The 14,165-nt window shown below is 43.8% G+C and overlaps 1 protein-coding gene and 1 long non-coding RNA gene across 4 annotated transcripts in view; both read right to left on the bottom strand.

Moving 5' to 3' along the window:
* Window positions 1-2,686, bottom strand: part of LOC140398446 (uncharacterized) — a 39,209-nt gene extending 36,523 nt beyond the window's left edge. For all 3 annotated transcript variants that reach the window (XR_011937486.1, XR_011937489.1, XR_011937487.1), the window contains exons 1-2: window positions 2,596-2,686; window positions 852-944 (exon numbers count right to left, since the gene is read on the bottom strand). This is a non-coding gene — a long non-coding RNA (uncharacterized lncRNA). The remainder of the gene's footprint in view (window positions 1-851; window positions 945-2,595) is intronic.
* Window positions 2,687-7,571: 4,885 nt separating this feature from the next.
* Window positions 7,572-12,193, bottom strand: dlx3b (distal-less homeobox 3b). Its single transcript, XM_072487142.1, has 3 exons — window positions 11,703-12,193; window positions 9,909-10,099; window positions 7,572-8,865 (listed from the first exon to the last, which is right to left on the bottom strand). The coding sequence occupies exons 1-3, from the start codon at window positions 12,034-12,036 to the stop codon at window positions 8,563-8,565; spliced, it is 828 nt and encodes a 275-aa protein (XP_072343243.1). The 5' UTR covers window positions 12,037-12,193; the 3' UTR covers window positions 7,572-8,562.
* Between the last annotated feature and the right edge of the window lie 1,972 nt (window positions 12,194-14,165).

Genomic DNA, 14,165 nt, shown 5'->3' on the forward strand with positions numbered 1-14,165 from the left:
ACATGCCATTATAAGATACTAAACTGGAAGGGGAAAGGGGGGATGAAAGCTAGTACTTGTCACACGGGAAATAATTGGAGGTAATAACTTGTCTTTTCAATGGGCAATGTATATATTGTCTGCTACAGCTTCCGGCTGCTTTACATCACCCTAACTGTAGCCAATCGATTTGATCACCGACATAACAGTACACATTTTCTTAACGCCCCAACGTGTATATTTAATTGCACTTTTGACATCAATATTTTCCCTCCCCTTCTATTCCCTTTTCATTTTGATCAGCCCCTGCATCGAGGTGACGTTCATTTAGATCTCCGCTTGTTTTTTTGTTATTATTTTAAACCCCCGGCCTTCCTTAAAATAATAAAATGGTGGCAACACTGTCCACCGAATCAGCATTTTGTGTGCCTTTTGCTATGCAGTGCGTCACTGGAGGCCGATCCAAAAATCTGTGCTAATTCTGTTCCATGTAAACTATTCACTGATGGGGCATAACACGTTTTATATTAGCTCCGTGGTTTACACCCCCTCCCCCCCCCCTTTATATTTTATTAAACACATGCTATCATGTTTTCGAAAGTTTTTTTGATGAATATTAATGACTAGCTACAGTAAGCCTGTGGTTACCCAAGTAAACAGATAAACCCGTCGTACGAAAGGAGATTGATTAAGTTATAATATGTGCTGATTGTCAGTCGGGACTAACGGCCTTTAAGCCTTTAGGCGGGAGAGACAAATGTGGTCGACGTCCCTTAAAAAACATGGAAGCGAATAAATCTATATCCCCCGTTCAAAGGTCTGACAGGTACACCTGTATCCAACATTGGCAATTTAAGAAACGCATTACTTACCACGTGTGTCTGATCTCCACTTGTCACATCTCAGAAACTACAACACGTATTGAAATCCATGGTTAGCTCTCCCAATTTTTTGTCAAAGTCAGTCTACAAGACAAGATAGTGGTGTTTACAGATTTTAATGCATAATAGCTCGCATGTCAAGCCTCCTCCCGTAACATCTGCACTGGAAGCCGTGTGCAAAGCCCACTTCTCTGCTATTTTAAGATTTTTTTATGCTTGTGTGAAAGGGGCTGTAATTAGAGCAATTTTGACTGTAGCTGCCTGAATAAAGCGCTTTCCATCAAGATAATTACCCGCAATTTTCAGTCGCCTAAATGCACTGCTTAATATGTAACAATTCCGAGTGGGGGGGAAATCAGGCAGATGCACCGACTACAGTTTGGCTGCACAGATTTGAGTTGTTATTACCCAAATTACTTGCAGGTGTATATTGTAATCAGCAAAATACTGATAAAAGAAAAAAAGAAACACGCTTTGGATCGATGTGAAAAAGCAAAGCAGGAAATCTGCATTACAAATGGTGCGGCAGTGATCCTTTCTCCTGTTGCTGAACGGAGCAGACAATTTTTAAAACAGTCTTGTTTTAGTAAGAAGCAGTTTGAGTAAGTGTGGACAATCTATTGCGGACAATCGGATAGAAAACAGCGGAGTTTTTCGCGGAAATGCTGTTAACTCCTCACTCTCTGTACCTTTAGTGCGGGGAGGGGGTGGACACACTAAAGCCCCGCACACATCCCCCACCCCCATCCACACACCGAATGGTACAACGATAAAATCACGCCAGTGACATTGGATCTAAAACGACGGTTGAGCTACAAAATGTTTAGTCGCCCCAAAAGAAAGACGTAACTTGATCATCGCCAATCTGGTTTCTAACGTGTTTTATTTTGTTGGAGTGCTATTTCACTTGCTATATTTCATGTAAATAAACTTTCCTTTATTATGGCACTATTCAGTCTTGAAATACTTCAATTCTTACACTTCCCCCCTCTTAAACGTTAGCATGCACTGTCAAGTGACCTAACTGTTGAGTTAAGTTTAGCCTACCCATTTACAGCATCAAGCCTGTAAGTAATTTTCATGTACCGGAATAGTCAGCAAATAATCTATCAACCAGCCTGCCTAATAAAAGGGAGGGAGGGAGTGTGTGTGGCGGGGGGGGGGGGGGGGGGGGGGGTCGGGGATTCATGCTCCTGCACTCGCTTCGCCTCAAGGATAATGGGGGAATGGAACACACAAGGAAATCATAAGTGGGTGTGGATTTTGTTTTAAACTTGCATCTTGGCTGATGTCGTGGAGTAAGCTCATTAGATTTTCTCTCTCGCCTCCCCCCCCCCTCCCCCCACTGATCCCCGTAAATCGCACATAGGTAGGTCCATTTGAACACCGAGTCCATATTTCTGCCCAGAGCTTGCAGGAAACGCGCCCTAACGGATCGACCATCGATACAGAAAACTTGCATGACTAATAATTGGCGGAATCAGGTTGCCAAACGTTAAAAAGAACGCCTTGCAGGCAAAAGAAAACATACCACATACAACCACAGGGGTGAGCAGAACACACATTCGTCCCAGAGACCGAAACTTAACATGATCTTTCTGTTCTGCAATATTCCCGGGCACCCGAGCAATTCCTCCCTCCCGTTGACCGGCACGTTTAATATTTTTTTAAAAAAGGCATTTACATTTACTGGAGAAAATATCTGTTGTAGAGAATAGGAGAAGCGATGGCTTACCTGGTCCGGCTGGTATTTACTCAACCAAGTATTTTGCAGGCTGCAAAGAATGGCAATTTGTCAGCCTTTTTCTTCTCCCCCCACCCATCCCACCCCCCATCCCACCTTCCCCCTGAAATACATGCAGCAAAGGTGCAGGAAATGGAGCAAACAACGCCGGTGCTGCTAGCTCTGGTTAAAGCTCCAAGTGTGAATTAATTCTGCTATCAGAGTTCTCTTTATATCCGCAGCTCAATTAGCCTTTATTACTGGCCATGTTTACTCATCGAGAGATGGGATAAAATGTGTTGAATAGAGAAATTGCTCATCTTTGCAAATTATAGGTAATTTTAAAGCTTGAGATTATAATAATAGCAGTCCAATCTGGACAGCCTACGTATAGTCTTCCAAACAGCATAATTACTGGAAAGGTTTAGGAACTCCACAGAACTGAATTCATTATTTACCCTTGTCTTTGACGAACTTGGGGCTGTTTGATGAATACAAATCGTACAGATGTAATTACAGTTTGGATTATTTTTTTTTATTATTATGAGCCTCTGGGACGCATTCTCCAGTAAATCTAAGAAGGATACCGCTTGTCCACAGCGAGGAGCCGAGATCAGACTGAGCTTTTTTTTCGTGCTCTCTAACTACTGTGTGTGTGTGTGAAGAAAGAGAGTGAGAGAGGTAGGGAAAGTGACCCTTTGAGGTGAGGTCGAGGGTTCTTTCCATGGACATAGTTGAAATATTTTCCATTGTAATCGGTGCAAAAAAAGAAATAGTCGTAAGTAAGGTCATTCTGGGCTCCGAGCATGTAAGTGAAATTATGCCGTTCGCTTTGATGTCTAACGATCAGGATTTTTGAACGCCTTGAATGCAACAGTCCCCGGATTTCAGTCACCCAACCCCCCCCCCCCCCAACATCCACCATCACACCCCACTGAAAATGTGTCTGCAGCCTCGGGAGAAGGACCCCAGCCTTGCAGCTTCCGACACGAATGGTACGGTATGTTCAATTGGCAAGACCGTTGGAAAGAGGATTCGCTTTAACCCTCCGCAGACTGCGGCGGGCTGCACTGCACAGCGTCCTGGGCAGCAGGGCCAGGATTCTCAGCGCTCCAGGTCTCACTAAAGCGGGTTACAGCAAACACAAGGAGATTCACTCACTCTTCTATAGTTCCCAAGCTGCGGGATATAATTGAATGCAACTGACGCCCTCCAGTCCGCGAAGGGTTACACTTAAATATTGCTCTTAGGGAGGCTGTTACATGCTAAGTGTTATGTAACCATTCCGAAACGATGTTATGTACTTCTATTTCTTATGTAGAAAGGCCACGCTGATCGTTTCCTCCCCAACTGCCGGCGAACAACACAAATGTTATGGCTTTATTTTTGAGCCAATATTTGCACTATTTCAAGATGCAGACGTTTTGCATCAATGAAAGTGAATTGTAATTTTACCCCCTCCCAAGAATAGCACCGATTCCCCGCTAGTTTCACTTTCTTTCTGTCAATGGGCGGGCTATTTTTAAAACCCAGCTTTAACTAAGTATTTACGCGCTCTTTGTATTTCAAAGCGCCCTTCTTAAAGCAGCCTTTATCTTTGTCATCCTCCCTGACACGATTGCAGTCCGCTGCTCCCTCTACCTGCGTCATGTAATATGCCAGGGTTCAGATAGCCTCCACTTTAACATTTCAATCAACTTATAAACGATTTTTTTTCATTGCACCCTGGACAATATCAATTACAACCATTACACACGAAGTACAGCTAGGCAAGGCCTGGACCCGCTGGTATTTTACATACTGGTCTGTGTGTGCGATTGGAACATTTATAACATTTAACCTATTTCGTTACCACACGGAAACAGATTATCTATATTACTCAAGGAGCCCACTTTATAAATAATAGCTTAATTTGAAATCTATCCTTTCAAATGGAAAACTCCACGTAATATAATCTAAAATTCCGCCACAGATAAAATGAACAGATTGTAAGCAGTTCACCTGTGGAGATCAGTCAAGAATGGCATCCTTTGGTGCTGCATTTTTTCCCATGGTTCTTTGGCTCTCACAGAAACTAATCTCTTCATTGAATTTTAAATGCAACTTTTCAAGATTTGGGATGTTGAGGCGGCGGGAGGTGGCTCTAAACTATAATGCGAGCCTCACCTTAATAAACTGGTCACGCTGTTCGTAGAAGGTCCAGAAATCACTTTATAGAAATCGAGTTAATTTTATAAAGCAAGAGCATTTTTGCTTTGTCATCTCAATACAAACATCCTATTTTACTCGGTATTCAAGGTGGAACTGTGCTGTCCGACTTTGCTATCTAAAATGTATCATGCAGTAAGCTTCCAATAGGCATAATAATACAAATCAATCCACATCTTGGCCGCAATGTCAACCTCCGGCGTTCCTTCGGGTTAATTTTGTGTAAATTACAAGACCGAGGAAGAACATGGATTAAAATGGAAGAAATATGACGCCGAGGCTCTGCTGATTTCTCTAGGTAAAAAAAACAACTCATGTTGCATGGACGGCGGCTTGGAGATGGCTTACTGTTCGATTACCAGAGTACAATCGTTTGAGTTCGTGCCATTTTTTGCAGATGGCCGAGGCTATCATGATGCTTTCGACACAACATTCTGGGCATTCATTAACGTTGCAATCTCCCTGCGATGCATCTTTGCAAACATTGTGTCACCAAGCGGCCTGGAGAGCTGGATCTCTACCTGCATGCTGCACACACAGGCCTTGATCTATACATATTTACAAGAACTGTTTATCAATGGAAGTGATGCCACTATTCACTGGTAAAATAGGAAATCGTCGTTTATCCAAGCTCTTCTAATGCGTGCCCAGTTCACCTTAGGGGAAAATGCGTGTGCACAATCCACCGCTGAGTCCGCAATATCGTTATTGGGATATTGTAACAATCTGTAATCTGATCTGCGATAATAAATGATTTTTTTCAACCACTATGTCTCCATATTTCATGTTCTTACTGAAAAAAATGGGCATTGTGTTTTTTAACTGCAGCTTATATCTGCATTTTACAACTGCTACCCATGCATAGGGTCCGCCAGAAACATGTGTATTATTTTGCCTTTGGAAAGTCTCCTGATCCCACCTGAGTTTCACAGGTGCCACATGAGCGATTGAAACATAGAAATGATTGATTAAACAGTGGCCTCCCGGGCTGATTTTGTTTCAAGGATTGGTGCAATTGTTGAAGTGATTAAAATGACCATTATAGAGAGCACAGCCGTCAATTAACATCCTGGTCCCAATGACAGGGACATCAGTCTTTCAAACTCGGTTTTTTTTGCCTATGATATTCCTCGCAATCTGCTGAACGACGACATTCTAAAATGTTCTTCACCTCCACTCATGGGCTTTTTGAGCGAAGACAACAGCGTATATTTTGTAACATGACACACACGCACTCCCTTCAATGGCAATGTGGAGACCACTTTTGCGATTTCGTCATGTCATTTTAATTACTACCCAAAGATATTTCCTAATGCGAGGTTACTCAGTCTTATTTATTGCTCGCTCCATTATGTACACAAGTAGGGAAAATAACCGTGACTCACACGACTTCAGTGTTGTGGCAAATAGTAGGGATTTACTCCCGACTCGTCGTGAGGCGCAGCGCGCCTGGATGTTTAATATTAACCACCCGTCTGTCCACATTCCGTGGAGAGAACATCGAGGGGTCTAACTGTCCACCTTCTAAACATTTGCACGAATCCGTGCAACTATACCCGGAATTGTGTAAAATGGACCACCCACGGATCTGCTGATATGCAGAAAGCACTGTGCAAATACCATACCCAAAGCTCGCATACGAAAAGCTCGCATACGAAATGCATCCACGGTGTGGTAACGTTTTAAAATATGTATCCCATTGGCATTGAAAGAAATGTAATTCGTTTTCCCATTTGAACAATTATCATTTTTATTGGCTTCCTTCCTCGGGGCCGAACAGTAAAACCATATTTAAGGATGGTCAGGAGGAAAATGCATTTGCTGCCAGGTTGCGGCCGTTGGACATCAGGAACCTTACGGATTCGCATCTGAACTGGTGAATGAATGAGGACCGCCGTTCTAAGTTCTTATCTGAGGATTCAGAGATCTATGTTTCCAAAATGGACATCAGTTTGTTGCAGTAAGCAACAAAGGGAGGGATGAACTAGTAAACTTTACTTGGAAATATTTTCTTCTCGAACCCCGTTTCCAACCTCCCCTCCCCACCACCACCACTCCCCCCTCCCAGTATAAATGCGGAGCTGTATTGGAGTGAGAGGTTGAGATCGGTAAGAATAGGGTTAAATCAGGCAGCTCCTGTTGCAGTCAGCCTGGCAATTGCAACAGCTTTGATGCACTTGCTGGTATGTGAGCTCTAGCACGATATTAACCCCAGGCGATAGAGCAGTTTTTTTTCTGGCAGTCGTGCCTAATAAAATCCTGCTCCACGCAACTCTGTGTCTCCAGAATGTCTGCCTGGCTGTCGCCTATAGAGCTTTTGCACGCAGCCCTCAAACCAAACTGCCTTTAATAGCAGGAGATGGGTGTATGTTTAACTATTTACCATCCACATGCTGCCCTTATGTGGAGCTCTTATTTGTTTGAATGTGTTTTAATATTGCATCCTATTCCGATGTTTTACCCAAACCTTTCTGAGGAAATGGGCCACAATGTATTTCGGTGAAGTCACCCACGTCCATCTCTCTAGTCTATCGAAGCCCTTCAAACTCAGGCAAATGCAGGTGTAATGTTAGGTCACCTCCCTGCTTTGCCTGCACCTTTCAGACTGTGCAGGATAGGAATTAAATATCAAGATACACCCTGATTAAAATGCAATGCCACGTGGAAGTATTATGTTTAATTGTTTTATGATGACTCTTATAGATCAGTCACAAGACCACCATGTGAACACTGGTGTTCAAATAATAGTCTAGCTCTGAATAAGCCACATTGCCAACAGATTTCAAGTTGTGGAATGAGGATTTATTTTATTAACATTATTCTCAAGAACATCGTCAAACAAGCATTTAAAAGATTCATTACAAAACAGAAGGTAAGTTACAACAGTGGTTGGTGCTTCTTGGATGTCCTTTCCTAACTAAATAGTTGCAGCGACATATTCATGTACTTGAGGAATTCCTCCCAGTGTCACATATATTCTTAAAAATTACCCGCAAGGATTTTCTTAATTACTATTTTACAATTGGTGTGTAAAATTTTATGTACACTTTGTTAGAAAAAGATGCCCCTGACCGAGCATCATAAATAGAGTTCCTGCTATTTGTCGAGTCCGTTTGTGCTCCATCACATTGCAAACTGAGTTCCTAATTTACAGTGAAAACCCCACTTTTAAATTATACTGCATTGGACATAGTTCAATGGATACATTATTATCCACTACAGCAAACAAAACTGGCCGCCACTCTCTAATAATATACAGGCAGTAATAATTTAACCACTCCAATATATCAGAAAAAAACTTAAATAATATAACAAAACAGAGGCATAGAATGCAGAATGTAGCTTGTCACTGAAATTGGGAAACGTTAGAGCGATTCAGCGTGCAGTGGGAATCTGACAACTGACAGGGGTAACAAAGTACCCCGATTCTGTTCCTCATTTATACAGTTTTTGGTATTATGTACAAAACTGCTGTGTTTTACTACAGAAATGGATGGGGGGGGGGGGGGGGGGGGCGGTATGCAGACTGTTTTCCAGGTGATTTTATTTCGTGTCATTTCTCTTCTGCATCCTGGATGTAGAGTTTTATCATTAACTTATTTATGTTTTTTGACAGTTCTGTGAAGAGCTTTGGGATGTTGCCCCCCCCCCCCCCCAAACTTCAAATGGAGCTATGTAGACGCATGTTGTTGTTGTTGCCGTCATCGTCTTTCTTTTTCGGAAACAGCAAGAGATCAACAGTTTCAAAGTTCTGAAGTTAATATTTAAGTTTTAATAGACTGCTCCAGTACTCTGAGGTGGCGGCTGGTGCAGTGAGTTTGTTGCTGCTAAGTGAGAGCCCGAGGGGTGGGGTGGATACCAGTGGTTGAAGTCGTCCAGGTAGCTCTGGGAGTTCTGCTGGGTTTGATGTTGGAGGGGGTTCCTCGTTGAGCTGTGACTCTCCCAAACGGCTGGAGAAGGGGGCGAATTGCATGCCATCGAATCGCTGTTGTTGGGACTGTGCTCCATCGTGAGCTCTCCATTTTTGTACAGCTTCTTAAACTTGGATCTTCTGTTCTGAAACCAAATTTTCACCTGAGCAGGTGGGAAAGAGAGAGAAAAAACAGAACAGATGAGTGAGACTTCATTGGCAAGTCATGAGAAGGTGATAGAGGAAGCATGTAAACATTTAGCAAAAGGCACCATTAAAAAGTCACCCCCCCCCCTCTGAAATATATAAATACAACTACCACTGTGGGAACAATGGTATTGTTGTTCCTATATGGTGTGTAGGACTAAAAGATACACTATTATTTCCGTGGTCAATCTTTAGTACTTTCTGTTGAATCCCTGTTAAAAATTGAACTCGATGGATTTTGACTCCATGGATGTTCTTGGATAATTACTATTCATCTAATCATTCTCCACACCCCAGACCCCCCTAACTGCCCCATATACACCGAGACAAAACATGGATAACTACTTTCTGAGGTCTTTTCCAGATAATTTTGGTTGAAATATTTTCATGCCTATTGTCTTGGTGTGGTTCAGGATGCTTGCTGAATCCCTTTTGTCACTGATTTATTCACTACTGGTACATTTAAAACTGTTCCATGGAAACCTGACTGCAAGTCACAGCTTTTCACTATCACCATTTAAACTTTTCACAGTGACAAGAGGGTAGCAATAATCGGTGGAAAATCAAACCCCATAAAGACCGAGAGTAAAGCATGCAAGATCACAGAAACAATTATGTGAATAATTCTTTGGAGCTGCAGTACGGATTCTCAGAAAAGTATGACTGGGGCATGCGAGTATGGTCAACGAAATTGCGGGAAATGTTCTTGGAAACAAGTTTGGAGAGAGAACGTGCATTGAAAGCGCCCCATTATCACCGCAACATTGTGCAGGTAGCTGTGTACCTGCTTTTAGCCAAGGCAGTGTGTGTGTGTGTGTGTGGGGGGGGGGGGGGGGGGGGAGGGGGTGGAGAGAGTTATGGCTTGTCTCAGCAGTAAGGCGGGCGTGGAACTGAAATCACTATAGCTACTTATTGTACCCTCCCAGGGCAAGCCTTAGCCCAAGGGTGTTGGGTGAGATGTGAAGGCAGTGGGTGCAACGATACTGTGAGTAGCGTGTACCTGTGTTTGCGTCAGTCCCAGGGAGGCTGCCAGCTCTGCACGCTCAGGTAATGCCAGATACTGCGCCTTTTGGAAGCGTTTCTGCAGAGCGGCTAGCTGGAAGCTCGAGTAGATGGTTCTGGGTTTGCGAATCTTTTTGGGTTTCCCGTTCACAATTCGCACCTCGGGCTCCGGTTCTTCCTTCACTGAAACTTAAGCACACGATAAAAGAAAATGAAATGAAATGCACTCTCGGAATTGTCGAGACTTCACACCATTAAAAACACACACACACACTCAAAACTCAGCAATTAAAAGTTCAGTCCAAGCAGAAAATGTGTCTATTACACTTCAATTAAATGCTGAATGTACAATAAACCAACGCGAATGCATGGTTCTCAGAGGACACGGGGATGCAATATGAATATTCGACTGGTGCAATAGGAAAATATACTCTAAACTCTTGAGTATTTGCCATTTTGCCAGTTGACTGAAAGGTTCCTTTCCGGATACAAATTACAGAAAAATGGAAGGGGGCTGCTGATTATTCTTATTGATAATTATTATCACAAGATACATTACCTCATCTGAATAGTGCATTCCCCTTTCAGGTTTCCCGCCTCTTCCAGCGCACAATATCACTTTGTCTATTCGTGACTTTCTGTATTTTTCTGAGTGGTTTGCCAATAAAGGATTAAAGAAATGCGCGCGGCCACAGTGACAATGCACAGTGCCCCCAACGCGGAAGCTCAACTCGGCACGGTCTTTACAGAATTGGTCTGACCAGGTTTTCATACTCCCACCTGGGTTCGCCGCTCCAGCGGGAAGAAGTATCCACTTCCCGATGCCATTTCCCATTGCGCCGATGCCTCAACAAACGGGGCCCGAGAGGAAAGCAAGTTCCTTCCGACCAACCGCTGAAAGTAGATCATGGTCCTAACCCTAGCTCCAACCCAACCCCCCGCCCCCACAAACACACACCGCCGCCTGGTTGCTGGCCTCTGAGCCCTTGTGGGGTTCAAACGTCTCCAGAAACAGGTCTGCCCCCATTTCTGTACACATAACAAGACCGTGCTTGTGCATTGACAAGCAAATGGAAAGTTACCTTCTGTGAACTGTACGCACGGGTCAGGCTTAAGTTCCTTACAGATGGAGACTTTGCATTAGTGCTAATTTCCACCTTTTCCATATCAAGTGATTGAATAAAAAAAACACAGCCCCTGTTAAATCTACAAACGGACTTTCCCTTTCACAGGTGGTTTGAGTTGTGCTATCCCCGATGCTGCGTCAGTTTCAGCCACTGAAACTGTGCCACTTTCTTGTTTGGTCTTGTCAAACGCGCGCGCCCGTCCACGATTCTCATTCTGCACCCCTGAGCGCTTTGGTTAAAAAATAAACCCAAAACGGCCAACTGCACTCCCCCGAGCAAAGCGTTAGACCCAGCTTTGGGTGGCACATTGGGTTTGCTTAGGCAGACATCGTTTGGTCAAGTCTAACCGGTTAAACGCGCCACGCTGATACACGAATCTAAGGGCAGCCTCTCAACTATTTCAGATCATTCAGGTGAGCTATCCCTTTAAGAGGAACGCCAGGTTATGGAGGCTCGGACACCAAGGCCGCACTGCAATCTCCCTCTGGCAGTCATGCAAGCAGCAAACCTGCTCTCCATGTCTCAAGCTCTCCCCCCTCTTCTCTAAGGGAATGCAATTGACTGCATAGTTGTCACTTGGGCGTCCTACCGGTGCATCTCTCAAATTGTCTCTGGCTTCAAACAGCGATTGGGAATGCCGAGGACCTCCCCCACCCCCACCTTACCTCTCTCAATCGCCGACATTTGAGGATCCCGGTTGAAGTGCCCATACTGACGGTACGAGTTGCTGTAAGCGTAGTCGGCCTTCTGTGAATAGGAGGCAGGCCCCGGGATATTGTTCAGATTAAACTGGTGGTACGGGTAGTGGTTCACGGGCTGAGAATAGGCCGAAGCCGGATAATAATCGTGCTGCGGGTGGCAGGACTGGGGGTTATAGTACCCAATATCGGTCGCCGTGGATTCTGGCAGGGTGGGAGAGTCCTTCGCAGCGTGGCATCCCATAGAGCCCTGGATGTCGGTGAGGAGAGCTGGTAGCTTTTTCTCATAAGTTCCACTCATTGTTCCAGACAATATGCTTTTCCTTTACCAACAACAACAAAAAAAAGAGACGATTTAATCTTTAAAACACAAAGCTCAGACTATGCACACATCACAGTGCGTCGAGGAGACGAGATCCTCACAGCGTCTGCAACTCAAAGCAAACTGCTGTAACCTAACCAGCCCAGCGTGGTTAAACCCCTAATTATATGGAACAGAAGGGTGGATACAGGAAGCTTATTGGTTCCAGAGATGTTGCTCAGAGAACCAGTCCAAGTTTTCAGACTTCCCACGCTCATATTTGTGGAGCCAAGTCTATTATCACTCTTTCTCAACTATTAAAAGTGTCTGCCTTTTTTTCTTGAAATGTACATGCTCCCTCCAAGCATTCATTTTGTTTTAAGGGGCTTGAGGAACTTCAGCAGAATTCGGAACAAGTTCCGACCTGTGTCTTTCCAGTCCTTCTCCGTTTGATAACTCCAGTTTTATTTTATTTTTTAAAAAGGGGGTGATACCTGACCCACATGGGCGGGTGGGGGGGGGGGGGGGGGGGGTGGTGTTGGGTGGGAGAGTAATGCCGGCTCGTTTTCTTCTAATGTCATGTGTCCTGAAAAATTAAATACTACCAAAGGAAATATATAATATATACTTAAAATGTTACGCGCGACCGTCTGGTTATTTGTGTTTGAACACCACCCATTGATTGGGTCCATTGAAGAAGCATTTTCTTAATGCTGGGAAACGGTTAAAACTTACGTTAATGTCATTGCAGAGTCGAAATTGGATTTTAACTGAATACTGTTTGTAACTGATGCAATTGGTCAACCTTTGTCCTATAAATGTCTGAACCCTTTAATCCATTCATAGGTCATTCTTGAAGCCTGCACGTAATTTAAATCGTGTTTTTTTTAAAGTGATGTTACTAAGATATATGAGAGTTGTGTAAAACTGTAGAACGATTTGAAACCCACCTCCAGCAACGCAACCTGTTTTAGTTTCAGGGAGTTAGGTGTGGTCTAACCTGTGGTGCAGGTTTTCCCATGGTTTCAGACGCCGTAAGAGAGAAAACACACACCCAGACACACACAGTGGCGTCTCCACCTTTTTTTTTGTTGCGAAACGCCCTTCAACAGGGAGGCTGAACAGGCTGGAAACCGTAGACAAGCAAAGGGTGTGTGTGTGTGTGACTCACGGGGAGTCGTGCGCCAAAGGTGTCATCCATAGTATTTACCCCGGCGAGCTGACCGGGCACCGACCGGCGCCCGTGGATGGCGGTTCACAAGATGACTTCAGAGGTTTTTATTTTACCTGATCCACCTCAAAAAAATAAATTAAACGTCTTGGGATGCAACTGGAGGAAAGTAGACACGCCTAAAGCAAGCAAAAAGCTACCGAATGCCCAAAGTAACTCCAGCAAAACCCTACTTTTAGAGATAATCTTGAATTTAAGTTAGGTTCTGCAAATGATTGCACGTCCCTTTAACTTGTCACCCTGAGCACAAAACTTTAAAGGCGCTTTATATTGTCCGGGCAGTGTTTGCAGCAGACTGTTCCTGTTGGATATGGGCTGGAGGGGTCCATGTTTAACACCGCTCTGGGGTTTTCCTACTTTACATTTGGACTCTCTGTTCAAGATGTGGAGGAGCGGGTTTGGGAAATAAAAGGGGAACAAGAATACAGCTCGTGTCTGCACCCGTTATGCATTCAGTGAATTTTAGCTGCGCTTATCCCCGAACTATTTCTCATCTTGTCACCTGTCCCTAGATGCCAGAAACAACCTTTAGCAATTACAATTAAATTCGAGGTACACTGAATTGATCAGTGGATACCAGCTGCGATGAATTAACAGATGAGTTAGAAAACACCGGAACATATATTGTTTGAGATCTCTAAGCTTTTTAATATTTTTTTTTAATGATCTTTGTCACAAGTAGGCATACATTAACACTGCAATAAAGTTACTGTGGCTTGACTCGAACGAGCCATCAGTTTAACAGCTCTCTTGAAGCTGCTCCTGGGACACAGATAATTTACCATCTTGTTTTATTATTGCACGTGTCGTTTGAAATGCGCCTCGCATCGACCATATTTCAAATAATGGACATTTCTGATACTGGGAGATTGAGTCGAGAACATAAAAGTCAACCACT

Source organism: Scyliorhinus torazame, chromosome 21 (genome assembly GCF_047496885.1).
Source record: "Scyliorhinus torazame isolate Kashiwa2021f chromosome 21, sScyTor2.1, whole genome shotgun sequence".
NCBI lineage: Eukaryota > Metazoa > Chordata > Chondrichthyes > Carcharhiniformes > Scyliorhinidae > Scyliorhinus > Scyliorhinus torazame.

Bases quoted from the DNA above. Each gene is read 5' to 3' on its own strand.
- dlx3b (XM_072487142.1), bottom strand. From the start codon at position 12,036: ATGAGTGGAACTTATGAGAAAAAGCTACCAGCTCTCCTCACCGACATC. The intron at 10,100-11,702 runs GTAAGGTGGGGG...CGTGTGCTTAAG, and splicing joins AATGTCGGCGATTGAGAGAG to TTTCAGTGAAGGAAGAACCG. The intron at 8,866-9,908 runs GTACACGCTACT...CCACCTGCTCAG, and splicing joins TGGGACTGACGCAAACACAG to GTGAAAATTTGGTTTCAGAA.